The sequence below is a fragment of the Aspergillus pseudotamarii genome (assembly GCF_009193445.1).
Source record: "Aspergillus pseudotamarii strain CBS 117625 unplaced genomic scaffold BDV38scaffold_88, whole genome shotgun sequence".
NCBI lineage: Eukaryota > Fungi > Ascomycota > Eurotiomycetes > Eurotiales > Aspergillaceae > Aspergillus > Aspergillus pseudotamarii.
Genome location: NW_022475102.1, coordinates 66,263 through 94,157, shown reverse-complemented (window position 1 = coordinate 94,157; position 27,895 = coordinate 66,263). Strand labels below are relative to the sequence as shown.

Here is a 27,895-nt window from a genome sequence, read left to right as displayed (position 1 = left end):
AGGGAACGTAATAGCTACCGAGGTTAGAGTATTATTCCTTGTCAGAACTGCCTGGCTAGCGCTAATTTCCAATCCGGTCAAAATCCTTTTGGGGGGAGGAGGGAAGGAATTGACTTCTAGGTCCCTCGCCTGTAAGCACCAATTCCGATCGATCAGCAACACGGGAAAAATTGATCCATGGGTTTGTGATTTTACGACCTGAGTTCGCGGTTTTGTGTACCTGCATCCTGCGTGTCTGGATCCCTGGGTTCCTGGGTGTCTGTGCGAACAACTTTTAGTCTCAATAGACCAGAATCTCCTGATTTGATCGTCTCCACGGTATGCAGCTTGGTGAGCGGTGCTTGGTGTTTTCTCTTGTCTTTTTCCCCTTTTCTTCTTCGTCTTCCTGTTCTTCGAGAGTTTCTTCTTCCTCTGTTGTGGGATGTTAATGGATTGAAGAACGCTACTGGGATCATAAAAAAAGTACGGAGTAGGTAGACAGACATAAAATATGCGTTTTGTTAATGCCCTTAAGTTCGGTGCGTAATCGTAGAGTAATTTCTTTTCTACTATCTCTTCTCTTCCTCTCCTTTTTCCTCTGCTTTTAGCATATTTATAAAGTTAGACCATGTCATACTCTGTACATAATTGACTGTCGGCTTCGTAAGGGGCAAAATAAATAAAAAAAAAAAACGGGCTCGGGGAAGAAAAACAAAACAGAAAATAAAATAAATTACTCCGTACAGCCTGTGCCTTTTCGAACCGTCAGAACGTGGAATCTCCGGAGCTAAAGCAAATACAAAATTACACCAAAATATTGAGCAGCACGAACCAACAAAAAAAAAGGGAAAGGAAAGGAAAGCTAACGTCCGTCCCCCCATTTTAATTTGTTTTATTTTTGTGTTTTGGATACTTTTTCTCCATCCTTTCTAACCGTCGAACTATACTAATAATTGTTAGTTCCCTCCCTTATTTCTTCTTATTATTGTCTTTGCCATTCTCCTCCTCCCCAGAACATCCATTGACTAACCATTTATCGATCCGCTTCGTTCTTTATCTCTTGATTCTAAACCTCCACCATCTTTCTTTTACTGTCCCTCACTCAACTTCTCTCCTATATACCTTTATTCCCCTCTGTACGGAGTATTCACGATCACGATCCTTTTACTCGCTAGAGCCACTTCCCCATTATTTCATGCATCTTCTCTTCTGCTGTGATGATTGTTGCTTCGTTTCATATTTTCCAACTTCCAAATTTATGATTCAGTCTTTCCTCGCCGAGTGGCCTTGCCTCTAAAATCTAAATCTAAATCTAAAACACTTCAGAAACCCTTCCACTTGGAGGTGTCATGTCCTGTTGCTCCTGATCCCTAGCCAGCTTTACCTATCTCATCATTCAATTCACTCTTATTATCTTCTACCATGGTCCTAGCCAGGACCGGCATATTGCAATTACATGCTTGACTATCAGCTTGTATTTTCCCCCTTCGATCTCGCCAATTAAACTGCGATAACAGTCTACTATGCAAGCCTCCAGCTCTGCCCCACGAACCATGGCGAATTCAGAGCAACTCAATAACAGAATATCCAACAATGACGCTCCTGATCATTCAATTCATATCCGCTCTCGATCAACTGTCCACACCCAGAGCCCCAAACGTCTGTCTGTCTTCAGCGGTCGTTCCCGGAGCAATACAACTACTTCCACCACATCATCACGCCGCTCTCCCGCTTCCTCCATGACATCTATGGATGCTGCCTCGCTGCCCTCATCTCAAGATGAACGAACTAATCCGGCCGGTGTCCGCTCGGAGCGGCAGGAGAGTATGACCAAATCACTTTTCTCGCGCGGAAGCCGTATCCTCCGTCGCCAGGGAAGTAAATTCAATATCGTTGCCACGCTGGATGAAGAGGATGAATTAGAGCGCGAGAAATCCCGGTTTGAGGTCTCAGACCTCTTCAGCCGTCACCACAGGTCGCGACAGAGCGATGCTCGTAAGCGCACCTTTACGCGAATGGCATATTCTGGTACTCATAACTGATCTGTTGCAGATGAACAATTGAAAAATCTTATTTCGGATCCCTTTGACTTCCACCACCTAACTCATACGAGTCCATCCCATTTCCAGGCAATGGACAGGGCCCGGGAAAATGACCTGGTCACTGAATTCTCCGCCATCCGTGCCTCTCAAAGACCTGTCACGGGACTTAAGGGTATCCGCGCGGAAGATCTTCATTTTCGTGACTTCTCATCCGAGAACCTCGCCAATTGCGGGACAAGTATTGCAAGGGACCACGCTGTTCCCGCTTCGATTAGCCCTCCTGGGTCGCCAGGAACATCGTCGTCAGCAGCGAGCCCCAAGCAGCAAGACGATAGGCTAAGGAGGGAATCACGAGTCTGTGAGAACTTTTCTCGGCCATATCCCAGAGTTGGCGCAACTACGCCGCCTGGGTTGGCAGCATCCCCGGAAATATCTGAACCAGCTCCTCGTGCCATTGACGAGATACTGGGTCTGTCGTCCCCAGCCACGTACCCGGAACATGTCTACTCAAACGACGACGAATCCCAAGAATGTCGTTTACTCCATATGAACGTTGAAAGCATCTTCCTACCGACCATTGAACAGGACATCATTCCCAACGTTCAAAAAGACACAATTGATTTCAGAACTTCGTCTATGTCGTTCACCAACATGTCCTCCGATCTTGATGTCCTTCCAGAAGAAGAGGAGGCTACCCATTCAAGGGAAACTTTGGCCTCTAGGGTAGAGGAAACAAACTCGCGTTCCCAGTCTCGGCTAAGCTCACCTCCAACTGAGCTGCAGAGCACCTCTGTAGTCAGGCCTAAGTCTAATCTATCCGTATACGTGACTGAAGAATTGTCGAAGAAGGTTGCCGAAGCTCTCGGCTCTCCTACGCTCCCTCAATATCGTCAGCACGGGGCACTGCCGCACGACCAAAGACTGAACGGAATGGTGAAGCGAACAGCGTCTGTTCGTCGAAGAGCAACATATGAGACCATCTATGAGTCTTGGGATGCTGACATTGACTACTGTTATGAGCATGCAGCAGAGTCAAATTGTAACTTCGACTGGGCTCGTAATTCGTTCGATGAACCACAGCAGGACCCAATTGACGTCCCCATCACGAGCTCCCAGGTCGATCCGGTGAATGAGGCCGACAAAATTCACCTGCTCCCAGCCGCGCATTTGAGCACGTCCACAGTTCCTGGATTGGATCTAGAGCCTAGTCCGCCTCCTTCGTTTCCTAGCGCGCAAGTTTCCTTAACTCCGTCAACCACAAGTTACGAAATTGAGGGAAACGTCTCTCAGCGGAACAGCGATTATTTCCAGCCAGTCAGTTCTTCAATGTTTCCATCGACCCTGGGAAAACATTTGACCCATGATACCCTATATGAGGAGTACCTGGCAGGCGATGCTGAATCAGATCGGCACTTCTCCTTCTGCTCCCAAGGGGTGATCCAACCCATGGAGCAGCCTGTCTCTCCCCGCAGTAGTTTCTCTCCGATCAGCAAATGCAACTCTGAAGAAAGCCTAATCTTATCCCGTGCGGCATCAATTGTCCGCAAGCACCGCTCTTCCGTCTCGACTACTAGTGTTCCGGAGCTTGTGCACAGCTTGGCAAATAGCCGAGAGTTCTCCACGATGGATCAAGCCACCTTAGGCGATCACTCTCTGCCCTCCGGGCCTGGACAACCAGAGTCGTCTTCTTACCATCATCAAGCGAAAAGCCTGGCAAAAGATATCGAGACCCAGGTTGCCTTTCGCGCTGACGGCAGTTTGATCTTTGAATCTGCTGGGTTCATACCAAATCCGGGCCCTGCTATTCAGGATCGCGCAAAATCCTCATCTGAAGTAGAGACGACCAAGGCTGAAGTCCCTATCAAAGGAACACATCGGCGAAAGGGCAGAGCATCGTACTCGCTCTTTCCATCTCCCGCAACGTCCACTAACGTGCTGTAGTTGCAGCATCCCCAGTCCTGAAGCGTAACTTGGATATCATGTTCTTTTCCTTTATCTTGCTCTTCCACACTTTCATACCAATCACCTATAGATCTCAACGACATGATGACTTTTCACTTTTTCTTTCTGCAAATTTCCCTTCTTCATTGTTATTCCTTCCAATATGTCTTTCTGCAATTGTTAGCCGTTCCATACTCGTTCTTTTCTCATCTGCGATTTATTCCAGACTTTCGTTTTGCATTTTGAGCGGCTACTTTTTCCACAGGGACGAAAATTTCTGTTGGGTGTTTTTCTGGTATGAAGAATTGGGAAAAGGCTCCGAATGGGTTTTGGTTGCATAGCATTCGCTCGAAATTTCTTCGCTTTGTATCTGGGTCTTTTCAGGCATCATTCTTTTACTGCATTTCCTTGTTGCTTGGCAAGTTCATCTTTTGATAAATACGGATATGGTCCTGTTATATAGAGAAGGGCGGTTTATTGGTCTGGGTGTTTTCTGTCCAGATTTTAGTGGACAGTGAAAAAGCGAAGGCGTCATCTACCAAGCCATTGTGTGTTTCAAGAACTTCGTGTACCTGATTCAATAGGACACTTTATGTCATATCCAAAAGTTGACCAGATAATTGGACCCTGAGCGTATCCCAGCGAACTATAAACAGAAACCAGAATCATAAAATGTCGTCACTTATCAATGCTCACCGCCTCACCCTCAGTTCTGCCGCTCTTTCTCTGTTCTACATTCAATAGTTCACTCATACATCATCCATCCATCCCCCATCTAGTATCATGTTCTTCACGGGTTTTTCAGCTGACCAAGATCATATTTCTTTGCGTTGATTTTTCTAGGCCCTCGATTGCCCTTCGCTGTAAATGTCTTCCTCGTCGCAAGCTCTGGCTAAGCGCCACATCGAAACCAGTCTAATGCCCCCTCCCCCACTGAAACGCATCAAACGACCTGCCACTGTCCTCGATGAAGACGTCTATACAAATACCTTATCTGACATCATTGCGCGAGACTACTTCCCGGGGCTTCTGGAGGTACAAGTGAAGCAAGAGTACCTCGAAGCACTCGACTCGAGAAACGAAGAATGGATTTCTACGTCTAAGAAAAGACTTAGCGACTTGATGTTGACTCCAGAAAGAGCTCGGAAGCGTCCTGGATCATCGAACCCCATAATAACAGACAGCCCTACAGAAGTAAGGCATGCAGAGGATACTCCTACGGGTTGGGGTGGGGATACGCCATTGTCAATTTTGTCCATGGCCTCTTCATCAACGGCTCAGCATTTGAAAGATAATAATACTCCGGGCCTGTCCAATCTCGGGCTGCTCGAGTTCCAAGCGAAGTACACCAGTGAAGATAACGAGTCCTTCAACAAGCTGCTAGATAAGCAAAATACGAAACGTCGAGAAAAATATGCATGGATCTGGAGCGGCAACAAGATCCCGTCCGCGCGACAGATTGCCCATCATCAACGGGAAGCAAAACGGGTTGAGGAACGGGGTCTTAATCCCTATCAGGACAAGCAAATATTCACTAAGAAGGACCTTGACTTTCGGCCAGCGAAACCGGACTCATGGAAGGCCAGACCGGAGAATTCTCTCATGTTTATGCCCTCGTCTGTTGAGGACACTCTTAAGACGCTCCAGGAGAAAGCAGAAGCGTCCTCACGGGCAGGGCCCAAGCGGGTAGTGTACCATAATACCCGGTTACCAGATGAGGGGTTTCAAGCTGCCCAAGATGGAGGCGCGCTTCCGCCCTCGCCTTCGATTTCTGCTATTAAGGATGCTATTGCCGGACATCCCCACCCTACTAATTCAGAGGCGGGCTATAGCGGGAGTGAGACGCCACGAGTGAATGGGTACGCCTTCGTGGATGAAGATGAACCAGATTACCCAACAAATATCGTGTCGAAAGACAGTCATACGGACTTTTCCAAGGGCCTTCGATTATTGGGTACAACTGATAAATCCCCAAATCCGTTTCAAATCAAGGAGAACCGAAGGCGCGAAGATCTACACCATCGTATAGTAGACCGTGTTGCCAGAAAGAAGCGAGCGGAGAAAGTTACGCAAGAGACTAAACCCCCGGTTACCATGACACCGCGGTTCGCCAGTAACCCCCGGCTAGACTTTGGATTACGCATACCTGGCAGAGCAACAGTGGGAGGAGGTGGATCAAGCAAGTTGTTGACTCCAGCGGCACAACAACTATTATATCGTATGGGGAACACTCCTCGGCCGACGGAGTCGTCTTCATCGAACCTGAAGAATATGTGGACTCCGACTCCACGGAGAGCCAAATAGATACGAATTGCCTGTTGAAAAGTAGTTACATATGATCTCTTGACTAATGGCGCTTCAATAGATACCATGGTGACCGGTGTTGTTTCCTGCTCGTATACCGCTTAGGTTGTGAGAAGATATTCTAATTAATGATGCTTAGATAGCCATAACCTAAAAAAGCTGTCGTCGTGCCCTATCTATAAACGCTTCCCATTAGAGTTATCCACTCTCTTTCCTGACCTGAAGATACAATGTCTAGTTGAATATAGACAGTGGCCATACCGAGGGAAACAACTGTAAACAGAAAATTTTATATTGACCAAGGCTATCTGGTTACATGAACATACGACACGATCACTCACGAGTAACAGACAGAAGTTGACCGAAATGACGAGATGCCCATTGAGAAAGGGTTAATGCCCCACGCTATACAAGCATGGTACTAGTTCACGAACCGCCAAAAGCCCAATATGAAAGCCAGACAGTTACAAGTGCAAATAAAACCGGCCGCAAAGGATTTGTTTTATCTCCGCCGCCCATGAAGTACGCTGCGCCTACCCAACTGCAGGTGACAAAGTCGTCGGGACCGCGTTTGCCGTACGTGGAAATGAGCCATCTGCCCTGTGGGCAGCTAAAATCCAGAGCAGCTGGACAGCTCTTGACTAGGTTATAGCAGGTGTCCTCGCAGGGAAGAATCTCCTTGTAGGGTCCTGGTCGGATCTCTTTGTCAATCAGCGAATTTCGGGACCGATTCGTCGAGGCATCCAACCGCAGTGTGTGGTCACTGAGCGAGGTTCCATTGATGAACTCCTGTCCAGCGTTTCTGACCTGGAGAAATGTGCCAGTGCTTGAAAAGTCTTCGCACCGAGGGATGGTTACGGCGCATAACCACTGTTTGTATGCTCTAGCACAATCATCACATCCCACCGCTAGAGAAAACCGAGTCTCATTTGTAGCGTTACATTGGATCTGCTCCAGAGAGTAAGAAAAGTTCTTATACAGTGCGGCGGCATTGTCATCATATATTGAACGGAGGTCATCTAAGTTGAAAGTCGGATTCGAAGGCACTGCATACGCCACTTCATTGCAAAATGACAGGTTGTAGAGGAGCGCACAATTGCCATCTTTTTTTGTCAGTAACCTTAACACCCCCGATTACGCCGAAAGGAAATTAATTACCTGCTTTGGTTGAGAAGGTGATTGGTTTCCATAGTTTCCCACCGCCGCCAATGACGCCGTTTCTAGAAACAGTAGAATTGCCATCCAGTACTAAAATCCCTTCATATGTCGAACTTTGGTTGAGCCCCGTGATATATAACTGCTCCTTGGGTTTATTGCCGGGTCCTCTGCTCGTCATGCTTGCTTTGATGTTACTATCGCCTTTGCCTATTTGAGCGAGTCGATCGAGCGCACAGGAGGAATGGTGTAAGCCAGAGATGGCTGTGTCGTTAATGTTATTCGCAAACATTGTGTATGGCGGTGCAATGTCCATCCAATTGTTGTAGCTCTGAGAGCCCTGTTCTGCCTCCGTTAGGTTGCCCGTGGTGAAGAGCGCACTGCGCGTGTCCGAATCCACGAAGTACAGGAAAGTCGAATCGTCCGCAAGGCTGTGGAAAAAAGCGTCAACTGAAGCCGCCAGTTCATAGCTGTAGGACCCAGAATGTTCTGTGCTGTTATGTGCAGTAACACCGATATAAACATTTCCTACTACTTCCACGGCAGCGCCCATATAACCCTCTTCGACCATGTACTTAGTTTGATTCGAGCTCTCTTGCCCAGAGCCAGGCTTCTGAAGCGATTCAGATGCAGAGACGTAGACCTCTAGATGCGGCAGGTCTCGAGCACTGTCAGAACCGGCTTTATTGGAGCTAGGCTTCGAGCATGCTGTCAGAGATATGAAGACGGTTTCCATACGCGTCGATTTGTCGCTAGTTGGTCCCTCGGATGTCTTATTGGTATTCTTGCCATTTACAGAATTCTTTGGGAAGTACCACCACTGGGTTTCGCCTAATTTAACTTCGCCCTTTTGGTATTGATTATTGTCTAGGGATGAGACCCCAGTAGGAGCCCTGCGGACAATATCTAGACCTCGCAAATCTCCAGCGTCGTCCACATCGTCTTCAACCACTAGACCATTGTAAGACCCTAAGGGGAAGGGGAAATGGGAGTCACCGTCATTAAAGGTCAAGTTACTATGGATTTCAGGAACCAGAGAGGTAAGATCTGCGGCATGGCCTAAACCTGTGGTCCAAAGAGCCAGACAGACTATATGATAAACAATTGCGCTGATGCGTGGAGCAAAACAGCACAACCAAGGTGCGAGCTTTGGTCGCATGGACAATTCAGTAAATGTTTGGTTCTGGGTTGTGTAAAATTAAAGGAAGAAGAGCAAGAGGAGGCGTCGTGAAGACGAGGCGACGACTTCCTCTCACTGCCGAGGTCTGCCGAGTCGTAAGCGAAAGTTGGGAAAGGCGGCAGGAGCAAACGTCATCCACGAACTAATTCAAGCTCATTCGGAAGCTAAATGTTATGTACAAAATATTTCGCTTGGCAGTGTTGGGCTCATTCTGGCTTTCAGCATGTTCACAGTGACCTTCTTTTCTGCCTGTGCGCTCCGAGTAGTTGGACTGCGCCACATCAGCCAGTCAGCCACAACAGCCACCTTCGGGGTTCCGGAAAGCTTAGGAGACCTGGTTTATTCCCAAAATTGAATCTAGATATTTATATACGCATGAACACTATTTTTGACAGCCCATAAGATTTCGAACAGGCAAGGTCAATTTTGATCTTATACAAGTTTATAGCAGCGAGCAGCAATGCCGCTGATAAGGACTACTGCCGCGATCACACCGACAATGCCAAAAAACCACGCAAGGCCTTCCTGGCCCTGACCAGGAACTGTGACGTTCATGCCGAAAAGACCACAGATAAGGTTCATAGGAACTAACATGGTGGCAATGAGGGTCACCTTGCTGAGGATCTTGTTGACGTGGTTTCCCAACACTAGGTTTGTGACGTTCAGCTGCGCAAGGTAGTTGGTGTGTGATCTGCTGAGCATCTTCTCAAAGTGGGCCAAGTTAGACATCATGGTCACTACGTGATCCTGGATATCTCCCAGGTAAAGGCCAATGTCACCACGCGGTGTTACTGAGTATTGCTCGTTGCAGCGTTTAGAGAAACCTCGAATAACATCCGCCTTACCACCCAAGAGGCGCATCAAGCTCATGACCTTTTTGCGCAAGCCACCAATTCGTGGCAAGAATGACTCGAAATCGTCCATGCGTGCGATGAAGACAAGGTCTTCAATCGCCTCAGACTCGACCTCAATTTCGCGGATGACAGGACCAAAGCTATCCACAATGTCGTCACTGCGCCATAAATTAGAATTTCACATACAGGCAGCTAGATGGCGGTAAGGTAACATGCATGGGCTTAGAAGGAAGGAAAGGCGGAGTAGGAGTGTGCTTACATCATGGCATAGCAAATCCAGTCACTACTAAGTGATACATAGTCACGAAGCTTTCCGATTCTCCTCCGGACATTCGAAGCATGGGGATTCTCGGTAAAAGAAAACGATAGCACACCGTCGCGGAAGACAACCATGTAAAAGTTGACCGGCTCCATGAAGCGCTCGCTTGTCTTGTCCATCTGGTAGAACGTCCGGAAGCACACAAAATAGTATTGCTTGAATAACTCAACTTTTTCTCGAGCCTCCTGGGTTAAAATATCTTCTGTCGTCAGTGGATGGATTGAAAAGGCTCTCGAAAGAGCACCAACTTCGGCTTCAGTGGGATTCAAAACATCGAGCCACCAAACACCTCCTTCCGGGCCAAGTTGGAAGAGGTCTCGAAAGGTGTCCCCAGGGAGAACTAAGTCGCCCAGCTCTGCAGCGTGTACAGTGCTCTGTGACTCGGACGAGAAGAAGCCGAACCGAGTCGGCTCATTCTCATTCTTGAGATTCTCGACTAATTCTTTTTCGTTGACAGCATCCGCAAAGACTTCCTCGCTGTCCTTCAATTCGTGTCCGGCAAAGTCATCTGATGAGCGCTTTGCGTCATGGATTTCGGACTTCTGAGCATTCGGGCGAAGATCGTAGAAAACACGAGACTTCTTGCTCTGAGAGCCAAGGCTGTACTTGCGCCGCATTGTAACAGGTTTTATTTTCTGATTAAGAGCCACAAACTCCTCCAACTCTTCATAGTCAATCACCGGAATTCTGCCCAGTTGTTCAAAGGAGGGGACGCATGTATCCTCAGGCGAATCTAATTGGATATCACCTGGTTGAGGTCTAATGGCACTTGCATTACTGAAGGTTGGGCGGCGAGGATGTGTGCCACCAGACACCGTACGCTGTAGGATAGCTTCCAAGTCTGGCGCTGCATGGCTCTCCAGAGTGTTGGCACGCTCCCGGCGCCGTGGGTCTGCAAAAGCTTCGACTGAATTAGGCGGAGATGTTGATCTAGCTGAAACCGATGAATCCCTCGACAGATTTGCAATATCCTGATGCGTACGGCTAAAGGTACGAGCCTGACGAATATTTCCGGCTGGATCAAGGGAGAAGCGTCGTCCCAACCCATTAACGTCCTTAACTGATCGATCATCGTCTGATATTGCTTGCTCAAAGTCCCGAGAAAATGGCCCCGCTTCTCGAAGAGCATCCTGAATTTGAAGCAGATCTGAACGCTGTGGCATCTCCATATTCAGATTCTGCGGTGTGGTATTCTGCCGACTAAGGGTCATATCGGGGGTAGCTTCGATACGGGGTGGGCCCAATTGAAACCGATGGTCATCCAGTTCAGGCACTGGCGTGCTGAATCTGCTTAAAAACATGTACTTTTCTGACTTGGGTGATTCAGACATTTTCTGTGACGCTGGCCGTCAATCAGAATATACACCAGGTTTACCAATCTATAACGCGGCAGTCTGCGGAGACAACAAAGGCGTATTCGCGCGAAATGCCTCAACTGTTATCGATGCCTTCCAATAAGGCGAAGGCGGATGTACAAGTCCCAAGGGCAATTGCTCCTCCGTCCATCAGCCAGACCCCTCGCAAGGGCCTGGCATTACCGACGCGCTTCCGTGTGTCAGCCTCAAACTTGCTGGAAGAGACCGGTTATGGGGGTCTGGTGTCGCCCCCGCAGAAGACCCTGAACTTAGGGCCCAGAAGAGGGTGGAGGAAAGAGGACTGATAGTAGTGAATGCCCGCCAACTTGACTGAGTCGTGCGAAGAGGAGCTCTGCCGCTCCAGATTGGCAGGGAAGTGGTGAGTTGGCAGGGTAAGCTCTTAGCAAGAGTCCTTTCAATTCACCGCACGACTTCCTATCAATAAACTTGACAAACCCCAAGGCTCCGGGATTATTGGCGTTGAAAGAGGGGGTCTATACACTACTACTAATAATAAAAAGATAATGAGAAGCGTAAAAAGAGTCCAAAGAAAGGGTAGGACACTAGGAAAATTTCAAGATCTGATGTTCTGGGATTTGATGCAGAGAGGCTGATGTGTTCAGAGATGAGTGGCGGGGACCGAGACCAAACTCTGATGTCGCAAATAATATGTTGTTCCCAAAAAAAGATATACACGGGAGGCCCAACGACAATGTGTTAGGCGATGGATGACAGATCACGCGGACAATGGAGAAGAAACAAGAAGAAAGAGGAGGAAAGGGAAAAGGGGATGAAAACCCTGCAAGAGGTAGTTGGCCACCTACAGAGGTGAATCGAGATGAGTTGTCTCAAGAGACGACAGCAGAAAGGGAATTTGCCGTCTTTAAAAAGAAAGCTGAGGCGTAAAGAGGAGAGGAAAAAAAAAAAAAAAAAAAAAAAAAAGAGGGGCGCGGGTAGAAATTTCCGCTTGGGGGTAAAAGTCCAGAGCTACCGCACTACGAGTATCTACTCCGTATGTAGTTTGTACGGAGTACTGTTAGTCTGTTACTATTCGGCCACCCTCCGCCTGAATTATGTACTAGGTTTGAAATGAAGGTCATTCGTGGTATGATTATAAATAAAATCCAAGGTAGTATTTAGTACTCTTTGATGAAGATGGCGCCGTCAGCTAGTATCAGATGTAATTGGAAAATTCAGATATCAGCATCTCCATTTATTGTAATAGATTTTTTTTATCGATATGTGAGCCATCTTTAGGCAGCACCCGTACCCAGTGCTGAAGTTTCGCCCCATACTGAAACGAGCATTTCCAGCATGTGTGTCGATTGAAGATTATTTGATTGGGGTTTGAAATAGGTATAGATATCAGTTTATTGGTGTACAATTGTTCTGCATGACGTGCAGCTCATGGGATGGATCGTTAAGTGTTGAATATCGGTCACTTCTGATTGGAATCTACTGTGTTGGATAATCTAGATCTAGTCTGAAGGGGGATAGTCTTATAGCTTGGCTTTATGCCCAACGGGCATACTAACCGACAGCCTTACCTCCTTCTATTGTCCCGAAATCGGCGAATAAATATTTTTCCTTTAGGCATGCCAAGAAACCGACTGAAAGAGTCATACTCCTCACCGGTGGCAGATATCTTTCAAATTACATACATATCTAAATACTCAGAAAAGAGCAGTGCTTCAAATTGTGTTGGTATTACAGGTTAAATCATCTCTTCACTTTGTTGAATAAACCTTTTGCATTTGATTGAATTTCCTGTGCAAGCCCTTTCGTCCAGCCAAAAGAAAGAAAGAACGAACAAGAGAAAAGAAAAAGAACAAAAACAACTGAGGGAGGGAGAGAGAGAGAGAGAGAGAGAGCTCCTTCACACTTCTCTTTTCCCACAATGGCTTCTTCCCCATTCATTATCAAAACGCCCTGTTCATCTGCCAATATCGGTCCTGGATTTGATGTGATCGGCCTGGCACTGTCGCTCCACCTTGAACTCCATGTCACTATTGACTCCACCAAAGCCTCACAACATCCTTTGAATTGTGTCGTCACCTATGATGATCAAAGCAACAGCGCGGAAGAGATCAGTCTGGATCCGGAAGTGAACTTGATCACCCGTGTAGCTCTGTATGTACTTCGATGCCATGATCAGAGAGCATTCCCTGGGGAGACCCATGTCCATATTGTAAATCCTATTCCACTGGGTCGGGGTCTCGGTTCGTCTGGTACTGCAGTGGTGGCCGGTGTGATGTTGGGCAACGAAGTAGGCCGCCTCGGATTGAGCAAAGAACGGCTACTGGATTATTGCTTGATGATCGGTAAGTTTGTCATTTAACTTACTATACAGTCCCTTGTGACTGTTTTGCAAACCGACCCCTCCAATAAGAAAACTAGATTGTCTTATTTCCGTTAGCTTCTCGACTGATTAACTTTCTCCTCAACAGAGCGGCACCCGGACAATGTCGCTGCTTCTCTTTTTGGGGGCTTCGTCGGAACTTACTTGAATGAACTTAAGCCCGAAGATATAGCCCGCATAGAGATTCCACTGAGTGAAGTTTTACCCGCCCCGGCGGGGGGTATCGATACTGGCATACGGCCTCCGGAGCCTCCAATTGGTATCGGCCACTATAGGAAGTTTCAGTGGGCCAAGGAGATCAAGGCTATTGCAATTATCCCAGATTTTGTGGTGCCAACCGCCAATGCACGAGGTGTCCTACCCACTGCATATTCAAGAGCAGATGTTGTAAGCTCGTTCTTCCCATTTTCCTTACAGTCGGACAATAGACAAGCTCCTCAGAACTAATGTATCCGCTATAGGTCTTCAACCTACAGCGTGCTGCCTTGCTCCCTGCAGCATTGGGCACGTCTCCTCCCGATCCAGACATGATATATCTAGCCATGCAAGACAAGGTTCATCAGCCATATCGGAAGACCCTTATCCCAGGTCTAACGGAAATACTCCAATCTATGAACCCGAGCACGCAGCCAGGTCTGCTTGGAATATGCCTATCGGGAGCAGGGCCAACAATCTTAGCTTTGGCTACGGATAGGTTCACTGAGATTGCAGAACGTATTATTGCTAACTTTGCTTCCAATAATATAACCTGCCAATGGAAGCTCCTTGAGCCTGCCCAGGATGGGGCTACGGTGCATTATTAACATCATTGCATACCTTTCATCCTATGTGCCCCTAGATAGGGATGATCAGGGGCGAGGAATAAATATTCCGTTTATTATAACCATGGCTACGTTTGAATGGGATATCGTCAGAGTGGTTCTTCCCCTGGCCGAGTTGGTAAGGGATGAGTGAAGGTCAGGTTATTTTTTAACAAAATTACCGATAGGCAGGGTTCTTAGAGAAGCATAAAGTGAAGTTGTGGGTGCTCTGGATTTTTGCACTTAACTTTACTTTTATTTTACTATATTCTTTCCTTTATACTTTTAGTAGTTCCTCTCCGTTTTCTGGTTCCTCTCACTAGAGCATACTGCCCCATTGAAGTGCCCCAGATTGGTCATGCCAGTTTGACACCTTAGCCAAGGCGGTAAAGGCCGACTTGGACGGTTAATCACCGCCTCCACAATTCGCACTCACTCACAGCTCTTTACCTAGGGATTCCAACTGTCATCTTCAGCATTCATAATTATCATTTGTATTAGTGTTTAACCTTATCTTAGTTATTACTTCTATTCTTGATTCTTTTTTTTTCTTTTGGTGGGGAGAAATATCAACCCATTTACCAAACAGTCTTTTATCATGGATGATGTTCTTGCATCTGTCCAGGATATCTTCGAAGGCCAGATAGTATGTTTGTCACTACCACCAGTCCCCGTTCGTATTAGGTGATAACCAGGAAACTCTACATGGATAGGACTTTCATGGCCAACACATGGCTGAAATATTGTCTACGGCTCTTTTAATTTTATCTGGGGTATAGTGCTAGCCTATTCCTGATGTTTCTTTGACCAATATGGTCAGCATTAATAGGATGGACATCATTCGCTTACGCTCGGTCATGTCAAGGTTGTTGCTTTCCTCGCCGGATATATCTATCGGGATTTACATCTCACACTCTGGGTCGGCTTGGCAGGTACACTGGTAACTGGACTGGCTGTTATCCCTCCTTGGCCTGTGTACAATAAGAGCCCTGAGAAATGGCTTGTTTCGTCAGCCGGGAGAGTCGGTGGCGCACGGGTCATGGTAGACGGAACTAAAGTGGCATGAAGTACAAGCATGATTCAGGGGAGATTGACTCGGAAGATACCGAGTCGGACACTATTTAACTCTGCACAACCAAGAAGCCGCATTTATCATCAGAGTAACCACCGCAAAGGTGCGAAAAACAAATCCGAACGCCATCCAGATCATTTCTTGCCCGCCTCTTGCATATAAAAATCCATGACACCATGTAGGTGGAAGCTTCAGCAATCAGAAGATCCTCTATAAAACCGCGTTCACCGGCCGTACTTCTGAAATTCCCAATCTCGGTTATCCAAGGGGCAAACCTGGCGAGTTTTCAGCCAACGGGATATGCAGTGGAAATGGAACGCGTGCTAGAGAAGAGAAAGTTGGGTCAATATTAAATTTTGTCAAAAAGCCTGGGACATCTGGACTCACGTTGCAAATCCCCCAAGCGACTGTACACTCTTCGGTCGTAGATGAACCTTGGTTTGCTTGACATTCGATACCTAAATCACTCATGTTTAGTTTTACTTCTGCTGTGGCGAAGAGCAGAGATCATACACAGGTCCATGATATGATTACGGCAAATGGCACAATTGTCGACAACGATATCCCACGCCCATAGGGCTACCGCATTCCATTTCTTAACTTCGAACTTCTTTTTGCCATCACTCGCACCTTCGGAAGCCTTAGATGCTCCCTTTCCCTTGGCTGAAGCACCAGCTGAGGCTTCTTTCATCTCCACATCCGCCATCTTTGAGGCCTGCTTGATTGTCTTGGCTTACTGGGCCTCTTTGTTGCAATAAAACTGCTGTAGATGCTTAGCAACTCAAGGCAAGAAAGCCTGGAGGGGCACGGATGTATGCTGATTACGTCGTAGCGGAGTAACTTGCGATAACCAGATGTTGCGGTGAGGACGGCTAGCTGACGTATGTAAACTGAATGATTCTGCAGGTTAAGTGGTATAAATTTTTTCCACTTTTTATACGCACCCTGGATAGGGTTTCAGACAAGAAGATGGCAGAAGAGTGAAAGGTGGTTTTTTGAAGTCTTCGTCCCACACAAAACACCTTGTTGGGCTTTTGTTTGGTCTGGTTTGGTTTGGTTTGCACCTCAGCTGGACAGAGGCTGAGGCGTTGTACAGTACACTCGCCGCCTAGCTGTTAGTCATAACCGATCCCCGCCTTCGATGCCCCAGCCGCCCTCCAATGTTCATTTTCACCTACCTCCTCACATCACATCAACGTCCTGGGATAATGCCCTTCTACTTTTGTTCCACTCTCCCTATTCTTTGCCTGTCTAGAAACAAGCATGCCTAGGAGTTTTGTCTTTCTTCTTTCGTTGCTTACTCTTTGATTCCAGTAATAGACATATTCGTGCCTCTTAAACCTATTTGTTATCATTTAAAGACAGATTAGGCTCTACATTGCTATCGGCGCTCCATGCCTGATATTAGTGTCCTTATCCACAACCGGCGTTAACGTGATCAGAACAGACTGCTGGGCAGTGCTGCAGCCTATTCGACCCTATATATTTGCGCTGTCAATTATTATCATATCTTCTTTTTCCTGTTTTCCTTTCGAGGATACATCATTTCTTTCCCTCTTCTAAGCTTCTCTGCCTAGGCTACCTATTTTTAAGCCAACCAGCCGCAATGTCGAACCTGTCGCCGACCCCTCCAACACCAAAAGGCCATCAAAACAACCGGCGCAACCCGAAACGAAATGCGACGCCGACTATACAAAAGGCTACTCTGTTAACGACTCCTCCCTCGTCCCCTCCGAGGAATATGAGCCCAGGAGGAACAGCCACTGATTCCTCTGCCAACCTATCGAAGAAGAAAAGTGGCCGGACCAACAAGAAGCCACGAGATTTATCTAAGGTTTCACCGGCGCAGAGGAACGGCCATCGCCACACATATTCGCATTCTAACAATGTCACCACGCCTCAGCTGAAAGATAGCCCTCACTATGCCGGCCCGACATTCCATGCCTCCCCAGCTCCCTCCTCCCTTCCAATCCCGAGCTTTTTCTCAAAGTCGATACCGGACCCCGATCTTGCCCCGGCAATAGAAGCAGATCTCGACAAATACGACGTTGGACCGGAATATGAGGCGACCCCCTCGAAGTTGAGGACACGCCCTCAGTTCCAAACCGAAGAACCGCAGTCAACACCCTTAGATTTTCTTTTTAAAGCTGCGGTTGAAGCTAGAAATTCTCAGTCTCAGTGTAGTCCCGAGACAAACATCAGGATTCGCTCCCCACAGACGGACTCCAAGACGCTGCCGCTACGCAAACCCAATGGCTCTACAGAAGGGTTATTACCGTTGGGGGTAGACTATCCGGTGCCCCATAAGTCGGAGATAGGACCCGCATTTGCTACATCTTACAAAGATCGCATGAATGCTTTGCGATCCGCCAGTTCTCCCTCTCAGTCCGTGGTAGAACTTGACGAGGACCAACGAAGAGCCAAAACCGAAGCCCTGAAGGATTTATTACTCAATCCACGTCCTCAAAGGCCCTCGTATGTGTCAAAATCATCCTCTAGTCAAATTAACGGTGTCAACGAACAGCCTACCCCCATTTGCAGTGTGCCTCATTTTGCGACTGCACTCAGGACAGCCTCTGGCCCGTCAGTAACTCTTTATAACAACGTGCTGCCCGGGCAGAATCAGTCAACGGTTGGGAATGGATGGCAGTCTCCATTTTCCAATTCATGCATTACCAACCCTCAGCCCTATCAAGGTCAAACCTCGACCTCAAACAAAGGAGCACTTTCACCAATCCCAGGCAACACGGTAAACGTCTCCGGAGAGACGTACTCTTCTCCAGTGTACAGTCAGACTAAATTCGCCATCAGTCCTATGCAGGATCCAAATTATCCGCCAGTTCACCTGTCACCTACATCGCGAGACTCAAACACGTCCACCAAAGCTCTTGACACTAAGAAAATGGAAGACGATTTGCGTAGGATTCTGAAGCTTGATGTGAACCCAGGCCTGCCGTCCAGCGGTATTCAGAGTTCATATGCGTAATGCCACTTTCCTTTTTTTGCTTTCCTCGTTTATGTTTTCTGGCATTCTGCATGACATTTGTGCATAACAATCGATGCTCTGTTTTCAAGTTTCATTCCTATGCCGAATGATATCTTGCCTTGAATATTGGGTTTCTTTCGTCTAGTCTAATGTTTTCCGTGGCAGTCTCTCATCATATATGACCAAGTCACTCGTTTGGCCGTCCTTAATCTCTCTCTCTCTTGTTTTTTTTTTTTCCTGATTCTTTTGATGCCACACTTGTCTCTTATCACATTTACGATGTCTAGTCAAGGGATGGCTTTCTCACCTTACGCCTTCGTTCATTATATTATTTGGGTTTCCGTTTCCCCGATCTTGCGGTTATGTCTCAGTCTCCATGTTTATATGACGTATCTACTCTTGTTCTGAGCACCTATGCATTCATTACCACGAGACTATCCGAACTCCTAATATATCTCACTATTTAGATCATCAAATGACACGCTTTATGCTAACCTCGTAAGGCATTGTATTCATTGCAAAACCACTTACAATGTGGGCTTGGAGATGGTCGTACACGCTGAACCCACCGGTAATTGGGTGTATTAAGGATGTACCAGGCACAGATTATTGGAATACAGGAAAGGAACAGGGGACAGCCCAGACGACTCGAACATAAGGTCAACAACCTCAAACTGTGCAGAGTAGCGCTGGAGACTTGGCACCACTGGTGGTCCCCACTCTGCACAGCAAATTACGTCCTCAAGGCTACGAATTCCATTACTCTCGTGGAGACTTGTTTGGACAGGATCCCTCAGGTTTATACCATGATGTACATATTTATTCCTGGGGTTGAAGACTGGTAACCTGCGGCGATAAAGAGCCCCGACTACATTCTGTGCCTTGAATGACATGCTGTAGGCGAAAGTTGCCACAGGGTCAATCCACAGGGGTAAGTTTTCCTTCCTCACCTGGTATTGTGAGAGAATTGTGGGTTGGTATTAACTAGAGCGCCACAACTTCAGGTACACCTACTATTACGGAGTAGTATATCCCCATTGCACTGTAGACCCGCCGTTGGCTTTTCGAGCCGTCGAATTTGTAACTTGCGGTTGTTCCTGTGGATCGTCGATAGGACGCACACAATACCGTATGACTATACCACTGTATGTGTATTCGCTACCAAGTAGGCACAGTACTATACTAAGAGATACTGTCTCTGACCACGAATATTTTGAAGTGGGGCAATCTGTAAGATTTCCTTGTTGTACATCCCGCCCCGTATAAACATATATAATTGGACAATATGTTATATAATTATCACTAAGCCAATTAGATATAGCCAACGAGGGCGGAGGGTATAGGCAATTCAATTTTACAGTGCACCCCACTTCAAGATATTCGTGGCCAGAGACAGTACATATATACCATACATGAGATCTAATAGGACCTACTAGTAATAACCCAATGTGTCTACTATAATATTAGGAAAGTATTTCAAACTACTTTACGGAGTATATATAGTATTTCAAACCGTGGGTTTCACTTGATGGGAAATATAGTAAGCATACCCTGAATTTCATAAGCAATCGCGAATGGAACTACAGAAAATTACTGGGTCTACAAGGGTAAAGTGTATAGTATACATTTATATAATCCGCTGCTAATAGAAACAATTAAACACTTTACTTTTATAATAAATCAAATCAAATAATTTAACACATACACACACGCTTGGGAGAGAGGGGGAGAGAGAATATATATATGCGGGAGTGGGTGAAACTAAGGCAAATCAGTAAGCTCAATGAGAAAGTCTACTAGATTCTGCAAGGCCACCGTGATAACAACTAGCGACAGCATACCTTGAAAGCGAGTACCATATATAGCTCAATTTATTGACAAGAATGGATTGGATTGTCCTGCCTGATGACTGGGAAAATTGGAACTGTTCCTGTTAACGAAAAGAATGTCGAGAGATTCATTTACTGGAATGTTATAGTACAGCACGGTGTATAGGCAACACCTTGCTACCGTGACTGAGTACTATAGTTTCTAGCACATTTGCTTGCTCTTATTGACTATTACGAGGAAGGCGAAGGCTTAAAAAGCCACTGAATAGCATCAGAGTTGTATATATGAGGTAGAGTCTGCTACTACATACAGACAGATTAGAGTATGCAGTAGGCACCGAGATCAGCATTGTAAATTAAGATGTACTAGACTTAAACAATACCGCAATACCCGTATGTACCTTGAGTAGATACAGATGCATAATGATATATTATACATACATACATACATACATACATACATACATACATACATACATACCTAGAGTTATGCCCGTCGGGGATGGAGTACATTGGATACTGGTTTTGATGATATAAATTACCGCACTACCGTATGTTATGACTGGAAACACACCATCCCTGGTTCCGGACGGTTTCCCAGGGGTCGAATCGTGGATGCCATTGTCGCGCCAACCCACTAACAACGCTAATCAAGAGGACTTCTCCCAAAGAAAAGAGGAACAAAAGAAGGACAGATAAGTACAAGAGGCAGAAGCAGAAACAGGCGAAACGAGAAATACCACTGTCAATAGCAAGGATTTTCTGTCTTCAGGATAGTTGAGATCGGCCATTCCCCATTATCACAATCCCATCTCTCTCCCTTTACCTCCAAGCCCTCCCTTGGATAGGATTTCTTTTTTTCTTCCCATTTCCTTTTCTTCTTTCCTCTTCCCTCAATTTTTTTTTAACAAAAGAAGAAGAAGACGAAGAACCTACTTCTCTGGCATTTTAACCAGCGCCCCATACGCCATTTTGAGCCCCCTCTCCAACCTTCCGCCTGGTTATCTACACTACTCCTACTTTCGGCCCTCGTACCATCTGCTGGAAACATTCAACATTGTCTCCCTTTCCTCCTGCCCCCGTGCCTTGCCCCTTCCTTACACCCCTGATCACGAACGCCACAATTATCCAATGATCAGTGTCTGGTACTCATAAATTCTCGGGGAGGAGCAGATTCTTGTTTGAGATCAGTCTGCCCTCATTTTGCTTAAGTTTTCATCATGGCGAACCCGTGAGTATCTTTCGACTCTCCCTCAGAGAGAACCCCCACCCTCCTCACCCCTTCCCCCCGAGGGTTGTGAGTGAATGTCCGCTTCTGACTCGACAACAGAATTACTTCGGCATGGCGTTCCTTTTGGCATACAATGACTTCTTACGATCGACATGCATCCCACGACTCTCCTTATCGAACGGGTAAACATGTGCCTCTCAGCCAGAGTCGCCATGAGCCTCTTACATCGATCGCAACAAGCGCCATTGAGTCGCGACCTGACCTGACGGAGAGTTACGAGGATGATCAGCTCAAAGGCGCAACGACATCTAACGGCTGGTCAGGCTCCCCTACTGGTATTGGCTCCCCTACTCGTCCTTACTCGCCCGGTATGCGATCGCTCTCCTCCCAGAAGCGACGCTCGACGGATCCCGGAGTAGATGGTGCGGCAGAGATTCAAATGCAAAGTTTCCACGATGGCGCACCGCCACCGCCCCCAGTCGCTCATTCATGGAGAAAGATCGAGCGATGGCTGGAGAATAACTACGAGGAGCTTTACGACAATCTTTGCGAAGGCTGTACTCAGAACGATATCAATGAGCTGGAGCATGACTTGGACTGTAGCCTACCGCTGGAAGTTCGGGAATCTTTGATGGCCCATGACGGACAGGAGCGTCCGGGCTTACCCACTGGTGTGATTTTTGGATGTATGCTTCTGGACTGCGAAGAGATAGTCCAGGAATGGAAGAACTGGCGAACTGTCAATGAAGAATTCCTCAGCTCGTCCGGCATTATCAATACTACTCCCAAAGCTGCGGCAGGCTCTTCTTCGGCTGTCCCTCCAGCCCCTACTACAGGGTCAAATCCGTTGTGGAGACAGGATCTTCTCGAGCGACAAGACTCTCAGCCCTCCGGTGCCGTTCAGAAAGCGTATGCCCATCCTGCTTGGATTCCTATGGCTCGTGATTGGGGTGGAAATTGTATCGCAATCGATCTGGCACCGGGATCTGCAGGGAAATGGGGCCAAGTCATTATATTTGGTCGGGATTATGACTGCAAATACGTTGTCGCTCGGTCTTGGGCATCTTTCCTCGCAATTATAGCTGATGACCTCTGCAGCGGCAAGGTTTCTGTGGATGAAGAGACGAATGAACTCAAGCTATTGGAATTCAAGGCCCAGAATGTTGAACCCCCTTACATGGAAATTCTACGCTGGCGTACAGATCAGAAGTATGGCCGGAGACCACCCCGTCGCAAGGGTCCTAGCGGACTTGGATTGAATACCGGTAGTAAGTCTGGAAAGGAGTCTCCTTATGGAAGCCCAACCCCTAGTGAAGAACGTGGGAGATCGCCTCACCGCTTCCCCAATCGTGGGTCTACTCAAAGTCCCAAGACGCAGTTTGGTATATCCAGCCCCCTTGCTCGCGTCACGGAAGAGGCTCCAAGTCCTATACACACGAATGTGGATGGCGGCCTGCCAGATAATGTCGTGAAAAGTGGTGATACAAAGGAAACACAAAGCGAAGATCTGATGGAAGTGTCGACACATGTGGGTAAAGAGAACGAAGGTGTTCTTGACAAAGCTGCTGAGCAAAAACAGTCGGAGAATGGGATGATGCAGAATCAGGAGTCGACTCATGGATCTCCTAGTACTGCCTTGGACGCAGAGATCTTGGGCGAAATGAAAAATGTGGCTATCTAAGTCTGATTCAATACCTTCCCTTAACCTCTTCATGCTCCCTTTCGCCCCCGTTATGAACATCTTGCTTTTGTCGCTCGGATAAGTAATAAATTCCCCTTTTTCGTCCTGTTTAAACTGCCAAACGCCTATGTCGAACTGATGAACCTTAGTGGAGACCGTGCTGACAGCCTTGTATAAATCCTAACTCTAATATTCTGTGGTTCTTGTGACATTCTTCTACGTCATAGAAGCGCCTTACTCTTTTCTTCGCTTGGAATGGTTTCTCGCGATTCGTTCCGCTCGTACTACCTGTAAATTTAGCTCGATATTCATTCAGATTTTTTTTTTGGGCCATACTTTCCCATGATATAGACGCGGGGGATCCGATAAATTATACTTGCACTGATACTAAGGTCATCGTTCAAGGCTTGGCCCTATTTTTCAACACCTTAGAAAAACAGCGTTAGTTCACAACAGGTTTAGTTCTATCTGGTATCAGCGACGGGAAATGAAAATGCCATAGAATCTGTTCGTTCCCGTACTTGCCAGCAAGCAAGCTCATACCTATGCAGCTACTGTGATTTTATTATCCGCCCCATTCGGAATGCAGGTTCCAATGCTTAGTGGAAGGCTGTCTAAGTGATCAAGGGCTGAGAGAACCTGGAATCTTCAGCTTTTCTGTGAACTGTATGTCCAGCGATCAGCCACAACGAAGCCATGTGTCTCAACAAGTAAATCCCGGGCCAATATGTTCTAGACTGGAAGCTCCGCGAAGATTGTAGCAATAGAACTCGTGAATATAAGGGTTAAACGGTTGCGACCCCCCTTTTCAATCCCAATCGTCATCATCATTGTCCCTGTTGTACCGCGTTCCCCTGCCGCCGATGGCCCTTCTCTTTTTAGTTCGTCTTCTGCCATCATCCTCATCCTCATCCTCGTCATCTGTATCAGATATATCGGAATCATCATTATCATCTCTAATCTTCGCCTGCACTAGAACTCCTTCGTATAACAGCCTCTTTTCAAGAGTTGCTGTGCTGAAGCTGTCGGTCCCATCACGCCCGCCCAAAGCAAGACCTTCAAAGCCAACTACACGCACAACAGCAATTCCATCTTTAAACCCGATCACACAAGGGAGAACGCGTATCTTCAGCTTTTCCACCACGAACGGAGTGTCCCTAACATCGACACGGGCAAAGCGCACGTCGTAATGCTGTGTTGCTAAAGCCCGCATATGTTCGTCCATGGTGCCACAGCGTGCGAAATCGGGGTGCGCAAAATGGATTACACACCGATGGGTATCCGTTGTGAAATTGAGCAATATCTGGTCATTCTCAAGAGTTGGGTATAGGCTATCATGGGTGATTGTTGTCTGGCCAGGGACAGGGACCACTGACCGGTTGTTCTGGGCGGATGCGAGCTCGGCGTTGAGTTGTTCGATACGCTGGGCTCGATATGCAGAGTCATCTTCGTTCTCCAAGGCCTTCAACAAATCGTCATCGTCGATCTCATCCTCTTGGTCTCTTACGGAGTGTTTAGGCTCAATGTTTCGGCTCATGGCGAAACCCGTGGTGGGATTGTAGGAAGAAGTTTTCTGCAGGATAACTGCCCAGAGAGTTTGATAGAACGAGTTAAGTCTGTAGAGGACAATCGGGAGCTGCTTTTTCACGGAGGGGTCGCGCAAGCTGCTCGCGTTCCGGGGGTAAGGTGTAAGCCCAATGTCGGGGTGAAAGTCTCGACTATAGATATTCGAGGTTCGAAAAGGGTGAATGAAGATTTCACTCTTCACTGCATTGCAGGAGTGGCAACGTACTGATTGGATACAGATCAGTGTAAGGATAATTCTCATGGGAGGCAGTTGTAATTCTTGTGTACTGGTATTGAGTTCTACTGATACAGTACCAACTCCCCTTGTATTAAGTAAACCAATAGAATGGCTAATGCCCCTTCCCCTTTTTGCTTTTATTAACTGTTCTTTCCCTTCTTTCAAAGAATAAGAGATCTCAAAAAAGAAAACACATCAGTTTGTGCTGCCTGCATAATCTGGTAGATATGTGTGCATTAATTCCATACTTACTTCTATCGTTGTATTCTCATGTATAGATACATACATTACATTAAAAATTGCCGCTTCCGGCCCAGTCAAAAGTCCTTCCAATTATTTCTTTCACCTGTCTCCTCAGCTTCATCTTGCTCTTTCTCTCCCTTTCTCTCCCCCCGTCGAACTGCTTCTCCGTTATCTCTTTTATGACTTGGGTTTGATCCTACTGCCCCCACATTCGTTGCCGTCAGTCTCTAGGTACACTTGATAACCTCCCTTATAATCCTCGAAACCTATCTTTACCTCGCTGCCTTCCGTGTCAACAACGACTCTACTTCGCAATTTCAGCCTTGCCTCGATTTTAGCACCGATCTTGTCGCCCTGTTTACCGTTATCACCATATTCACTCCTACTTCGGGGTGATCAGTATATGAGAATATGGTGGAAGGCAAGAAGACCGATGATTATGCAATCGAGATGGATAAAATAGATCAGGGGAGCAAGAATTTCGAAGCTGTTGCGCCGCCTCAGCCTAGAAATGCCCCATCCAGTTCGCTCTCCAACAACCCTGTCCTGCCTGTATTGGCGTATTGTGGATCATCAATCTTGATGACTGTCATGAACAAATATGTTCTTTCTGGGTTGGACTTTAACCTCAACTTCTTTCTCCTCTGCGTTCAGGTATGATGCCAAGAAACTGAAGCCACCGCGAACATTGGTTTTAAATACAGACTTCCACTGACTGCCCTTCTTTTCTGTAACACAGTCCATTGTTTGTATTATTGCGATCCAAACATGCAAATTCTGCGGTCTTATCACGTACCGTGATTTCAGTGCAGATGAAGCAAAGAAGTGTAAGTACCTCTAAATTCCGTTGTGACACCTACAGAATGAATTAATGGTGGCGTATAATAAGGGTTCCCAATCAGTTTGCTTCTTATTGGAATGATTTACACAGGCTCCAAAGCGCTTCAGTTCCTCTCTATCCCAGTATACACCATCTTCAAGAACCTAACTATCATCCTTATTGCCTACGGGGAGGTCCTCTGGTTTGGTGGTTCCGTTACCGGCCTTACCTTGTTCTCTTTTGGACTCATGGTACTCAGTTCCATCATTGCCGCATGGGCCGACATTAAGCATGCTGTTGAGAGCAGCGGAGATACGAGTGCCCAAGTCTCAACACTCAATTCTGGATACATATGGATGTTGATAAACTGTCTCTGCACATCGTCATATGTTCTAGGAATGCGCAAGAGGATCAAGTTGACCAATTTTAAGGACTTTGATAGTATGTGTTTATTAACGGTGGTCATTGGAAGTTTTTTTGCTGATTCTCCCCTTAGCCATGTTCTACAATAATTTGTTGTCGATCCCTGTCCTTGTTATTCTCACAGGCTTGATGGAAGACTGGTCTTCCGCCAATATCAACCGCAACTTCCCTCCAGCCGACCGTAGCAGCATCATGTTTGCAATGATCCTATCTGGTTTGTCTTCGGTGTTTATCTCTTACACCTCAGCCTGGTGTGTTCGCGTGACATCCTCAACCACTTATTCCATGGTTGGAGCCCTCAACAAATTGCCCATTGCCCTGTCAGGGTTGATCTTCTTCGATGCTCCGGTAACATTTCCCAGTGTTTCCGCTATTACTGTGGGTTTCGTTAGTGGGATCGTATATGCGATCGCCAAGATTAAGCAAAACGCCAAACCAAAGACCGGTATCTTACCGACTTCCAATCCACTTGTCAGTGCTAGCAGTCAGAGTATGAGGGATTCTCTGCGGTCTTGAAGTGACCACTGCTCTATTACGAGTATGAGTGTTAGCTCCTTCCGTACGTTTATCATATCGGAACATGGTCTTGGTTCCTTGACGACAAGAGCCAGTACATTACTTGTACGTTATATGCGATACGTGTATTTCCTTCCAGTCTAGGTGTATGTATTCCGGTTGTCGGTGTTATTGGTTTGCTTGGTGTGCGTACATTCTCATCGACGATCTGCTTAACATGCCTCGTTTCTAACACGTCTGACCCCATTGCTGCCCATTGACCTATGTATTGCTTTGATGTCCGTGCTGATAATTTCATATATCGTTTCTTCTCGATGCGCTTGCGGCGCACTTCGTTGCACGTAACATGTTATAATGTTGGGGCATGGACCGTTCTAGATCTTTTGGAGGGTTTGGGAGGCATTGAGTGCGATCTTGGGTGCAATAAGATGCCAAAGAGGCTCGGTTATTGTGAGAGAAAATGCTATCTTTTTTGCCTCCTTTCGGGGTTAGAATTTGTATATATGGACCTTTATCTTCTTTTAATGAGGTTATAGAAAGTATCCTTTGCTGAAAGCTCTCTCCAACGACCAGCTCATGCAATTGACTGACTTTGGCGCAGTATTGGGATGCTTTTCGGGGACGATGCGACCGGAAGATCTTGTAGGATAACATTACTTCATAATATAGCGAGTTCATCTGTCTGGGCTCGTATGTCCTTACGGGCGGGATGTGTAGTCCGGTCGAGTATGTGGTTAGGTATGAATGGCCTCGTAGGAGGGAGCCTAGATATTACATGAGAAAACTTGATGCTCGCACAGTGTCTTAAGATGCCAGTTGAAGTTACGTGAAGTACCTATCTTCTCACGAGGCAAGAGATGAGCTTATTTATCTATTCAATCATTCGTACCCTCTCACCTTTTTTATTTTTCTTCTTTCCTTCAAATATTTCCTGTAGCCCCCCTACTCTTCCACCCTCTATATACCAAAATATCTAGTTGACACACCTCCCAGGGAAGCAGA

The 27,895-nt window shown here is 46.7% G+C and overlaps 10 protein-coding genes across 10 annotated transcripts; 7 read left to right on the top strand and 3 right to left on the bottom strand.

Moving 5' to 3' along the window:
- Positions 1–1,532: 1,532 nt before the first annotated feature.
- On the top strand, positions 1,533–3,962 carry BDV38DRAFT_287975 (uncharacterized protein; the record flags this gene model as incomplete). The annotated part of the gene is made up of 2 exons (XM_032060964.1): positions 1,533–1,974; positions 2,032–3,962. The coding sequence occupies 2 exons, from the start codon at positions 1,533–1,535 to the stop codon at positions 3,960–3,962; spliced, it is 2,373 nt and encodes a 790-aa protein (XP_031908277.1).
- A 667-nt stretch (positions 3,963–4,629) lies between these two features.
- On the top strand, positions 4,630–6,479 carry BDV38DRAFT_216313 (splicing factor ESS-2 family protein). Its single transcript, XM_032052716.1, has one exon. The coding sequence runs from the start codon at positions 4,830–4,832 to the stop codon at positions 6,264–6,266; it is 1,437 nt and encodes a 478-aa protein (XP_031908276.1). The 5' UTR covers positions 4,630–4,829; the 3' UTR covers positions 6,267–6,479.
- On the bottom strand, positions 6,475–11,105 carry BDV38DRAFT_297131 (magnesium transporter CorA family protein; the record flags this gene model as incomplete). The annotated part of the gene is made up of 4 exons (XM_032063066.1): positions 6,475–7,369; positions 7,425–8,486; positions 9,096–9,613; positions 9,715–11,105. The coding sequence occupies 4 exons, from the start codon at positions 11,103–11,105 to the stop codon at positions 6,693–6,695; spliced, it is 3,648 nt and encodes a 1,215-aa protein (XP_031908275.1). The 3' UTR covers positions 6,475–6,692.
- Positions 11,106–12,679: 1,574 nt separating this feature from the next.
- Positions 12,680–14,751, top strand: BDV38DRAFT_262041 (homoserine kinase). The gene is made up of 3 exons (XM_032056060.1): positions 12,680–13,450; positions 13,577–13,875; positions 13,950–14,751. The coding sequence occupies exons 1-3, from the start codon at positions 13,027–13,029 to the stop codon at positions 14,289–14,291; spliced, it is 1,065 nt and encodes a 354-aa protein (XP_031908274.1). The 5' UTR covers positions 12,680–13,026; the 3' UTR covers positions 14,292–14,751.
- Positions 14,590–15,744, top strand: BDV38DRAFT_216277 (signal peptidase complex subunit 1). Its single transcript, XM_032052715.1, has 3 exons — positions 14,590–14,934; positions 15,002–15,061; positions 15,154–15,744. The coding sequence occupies exons 1-3, from the start codon at positions 14,887–14,889 to the stop codon at positions 15,352–15,354; spliced, it is 309 nt and encodes a 102-aa protein (XP_031908273.1). The 5' UTR covers positions 14,590–14,886; the 3' UTR covers positions 15,355–15,744.
- Positions 14,938–16,337, bottom strand: BDV38DRAFT_216231 (SCF ubiquitin ligase complex subunit HRT1). Its single transcript, XM_032052713.1, has 4 exons — positions 16,186–16,337; positions 15,874–16,123; positions 15,748–15,818; positions 14,938–15,683 (listed from the first exon to the last, which is right to left on the bottom strand). The coding sequence occupies exons 2-4, from the start codon at positions 16,064–16,066 to the stop codon at positions 15,585–15,587; spliced, it is 363 nt and encodes a 120-aa protein (XP_031908272.1). The 5' UTR covers positions 16,067–16,123; positions 16,186–16,337; the 3' UTR covers positions 14,938–15,584.
- Positions 16,338–16,516: 179 nt separating this feature from the next.
- Positions 16,517–18,641, top strand: BDV38DRAFT_216239 (proline-rich nuclear receptor coactivator motif-containing protein). Its single transcript, XM_032052714.1, has one exon. The coding sequence runs from the start codon at positions 16,967–16,969 to the stop codon at positions 18,344–18,346; it is 1,380 nt and encodes a 459-aa protein (XP_031908271.1). The 5' UTR covers positions 16,517–16,966; the 3' UTR covers positions 18,347–18,641.
- Positions 18,642–21,176: 2,535 nt separating this feature from the next.
- BDV38DRAFT_216216 (SMI1/KNR4 family protein) lies at positions 21,177–23,160 on the top strand. The gene is made up of 2 exons (XM_032052712.1): positions 21,177–21,406; positions 21,506–23,160. Exons 1-2 carry the CDS (start codon positions 21,396–21,398, stop codon positions 23,085–23,087), a joined length of 1,593 nt encoding a protein of 530 aa, XP_031908270.1. The 5' UTR covers positions 21,177–21,395; the 3' UTR covers positions 23,088–23,160.
- Positions 23,161–23,895: 735 nt separating this feature from the next.
- On the bottom strand, positions 23,896–25,255 carry BDV38DRAFT_275313 (thioredoxin domain-containing protein; the record flags this gene model as incomplete). Its single annotated transcript, XM_032058000.1, has 3 exons — positions 23,896–24,703; positions 25,144–25,145; positions 25,238–25,255. The coding sequence occupies 3 exons, from the start codon at positions 25,253–25,255 to the stop codon at positions 23,896–23,898; spliced, it is 828 nt and encodes a 275-aa protein (XP_031908269.1).
- A 176-nt stretch (positions 25,256–25,431) lies between these two features.
- Positions 25,432–27,040, top strand: gmtA (GDP-mannose transporter). The gene is made up of 4 exons (XM_032052711.1): positions 25,432–25,788; positions 25,874–25,961; positions 26,024–26,395; positions 26,451–27,040. Exons 1-4 carry the CDS (start codon positions 25,546–25,548, stop codon positions 26,891–26,893), a joined length of 1,146 nt encoding a protein of 381 aa, XP_031908268.1. The 5' UTR covers positions 25,432–25,545; the 3' UTR covers positions 26,894–27,040.
- The last annotated feature ends 855 nt before the right edge of the window (positions 27,041–27,895 follow it).

Excerpts from the sequence above, each read along its gene's own strand:
- BDV38DRAFT_216313 (XM_032052716.1), top strand. The coding sequence starts at position 4,830 with ATGTCTTCCTCGTCGCAAGCTCTGGCTAAGCGCCACATCGAAACCAGT.
- BDV38DRAFT_262041 (XM_032056060.1), top strand. The coding sequence starts at position 13,027 with ATGGCTTCTTCCCCATTCATTATCAAAACGCCCTGTTCATCTGCCAAT. Across the intron at positions 13,451-13,576 it reads GGATTATTGCTTGATGATCG|AGCGGCACCCGGACAATGTC; the intron begins GTAAGTTTGTCA and ends TCTCCTCAACAG. Across the intron at positions 13,876-13,949 it reads CATATTCAAGAGCAGATGTT|GTCTTCAACCTACAGCGTGC; the intron begins GTAAGCTCGTTC and ends TATCCGCTATAG.
- BDV38DRAFT_216277 (XM_032052715.1), top strand. The coding sequence starts at position 14,887 with ATGGATGATGTTCTTGCATCTGTCCAGGATATCTTCGAAGGCCAGATA. Across the intron at positions 14,935-15,001 it reads ATATCTTCGAAGGCCAGATA|GACTTTCATGGCCAACACAT; the intron begins GTATGTTTGTCA and ends CTACATGGATAG. Across the intron at positions 15,062-15,153 it reads CTCTTTTAATTTTATCTGGG|GTTGTTGCTTTCCTCGCCGG; the intron begins GTATAGTGCTAG and ends GGTCATGTCAAG.
- BDV38DRAFT_216231 (XM_032052713.1), bottom strand. The coding sequence starts at position 16,066 with ATGGCGGATGTGGAGATGAAAGAAGCCTCAGCTGGTGCTTCAGCCAAG. Across the intron at positions 15,819-15,873 it reads TAATCATATCATGGACCTGT|GTATCGAATGTCAAGCAAAC; the intron begins GTATGATCTCTG and ends TGAGTGATTTAG. Across the intron at positions 15,684-15,747 it reads TCGCTTGGGGGATTTGCAAC|CACGCGTTCCATTTCCACTG; the intron begins GTGAGTCCAGAT and ends TCTCTTCTCTAG.
- BDV38DRAFT_216239 (XM_032052714.1), top strand. The coding sequence starts at position 16,967 with ATGTCGAACCTGTCGCCGACCCCTCCAACACCAAAAGGCCATCAAAAC.
- gmtA (XM_032052711.1), top strand. The coding sequence starts at position 25,546 with ATGGTGGAAGGCAAGAAGACCGATGATTATGCAATCGAGATGGATAAA. Across the intron at positions 25,789-25,873 it reads TCTTTCTCCTCTGCGTTCAG|TCCATTGTTTGTATTATTGC; the intron begins GTATGATGCCAA and ends TCTGTAACACAG. Across the intron at positions 26,396-26,450 it reads CAATTTTAAGGACTTTGATA|CCATGTTCTACAATAATTTG; the intron begins GTATGTGTTTAT and ends TTCTCCCCTTAG.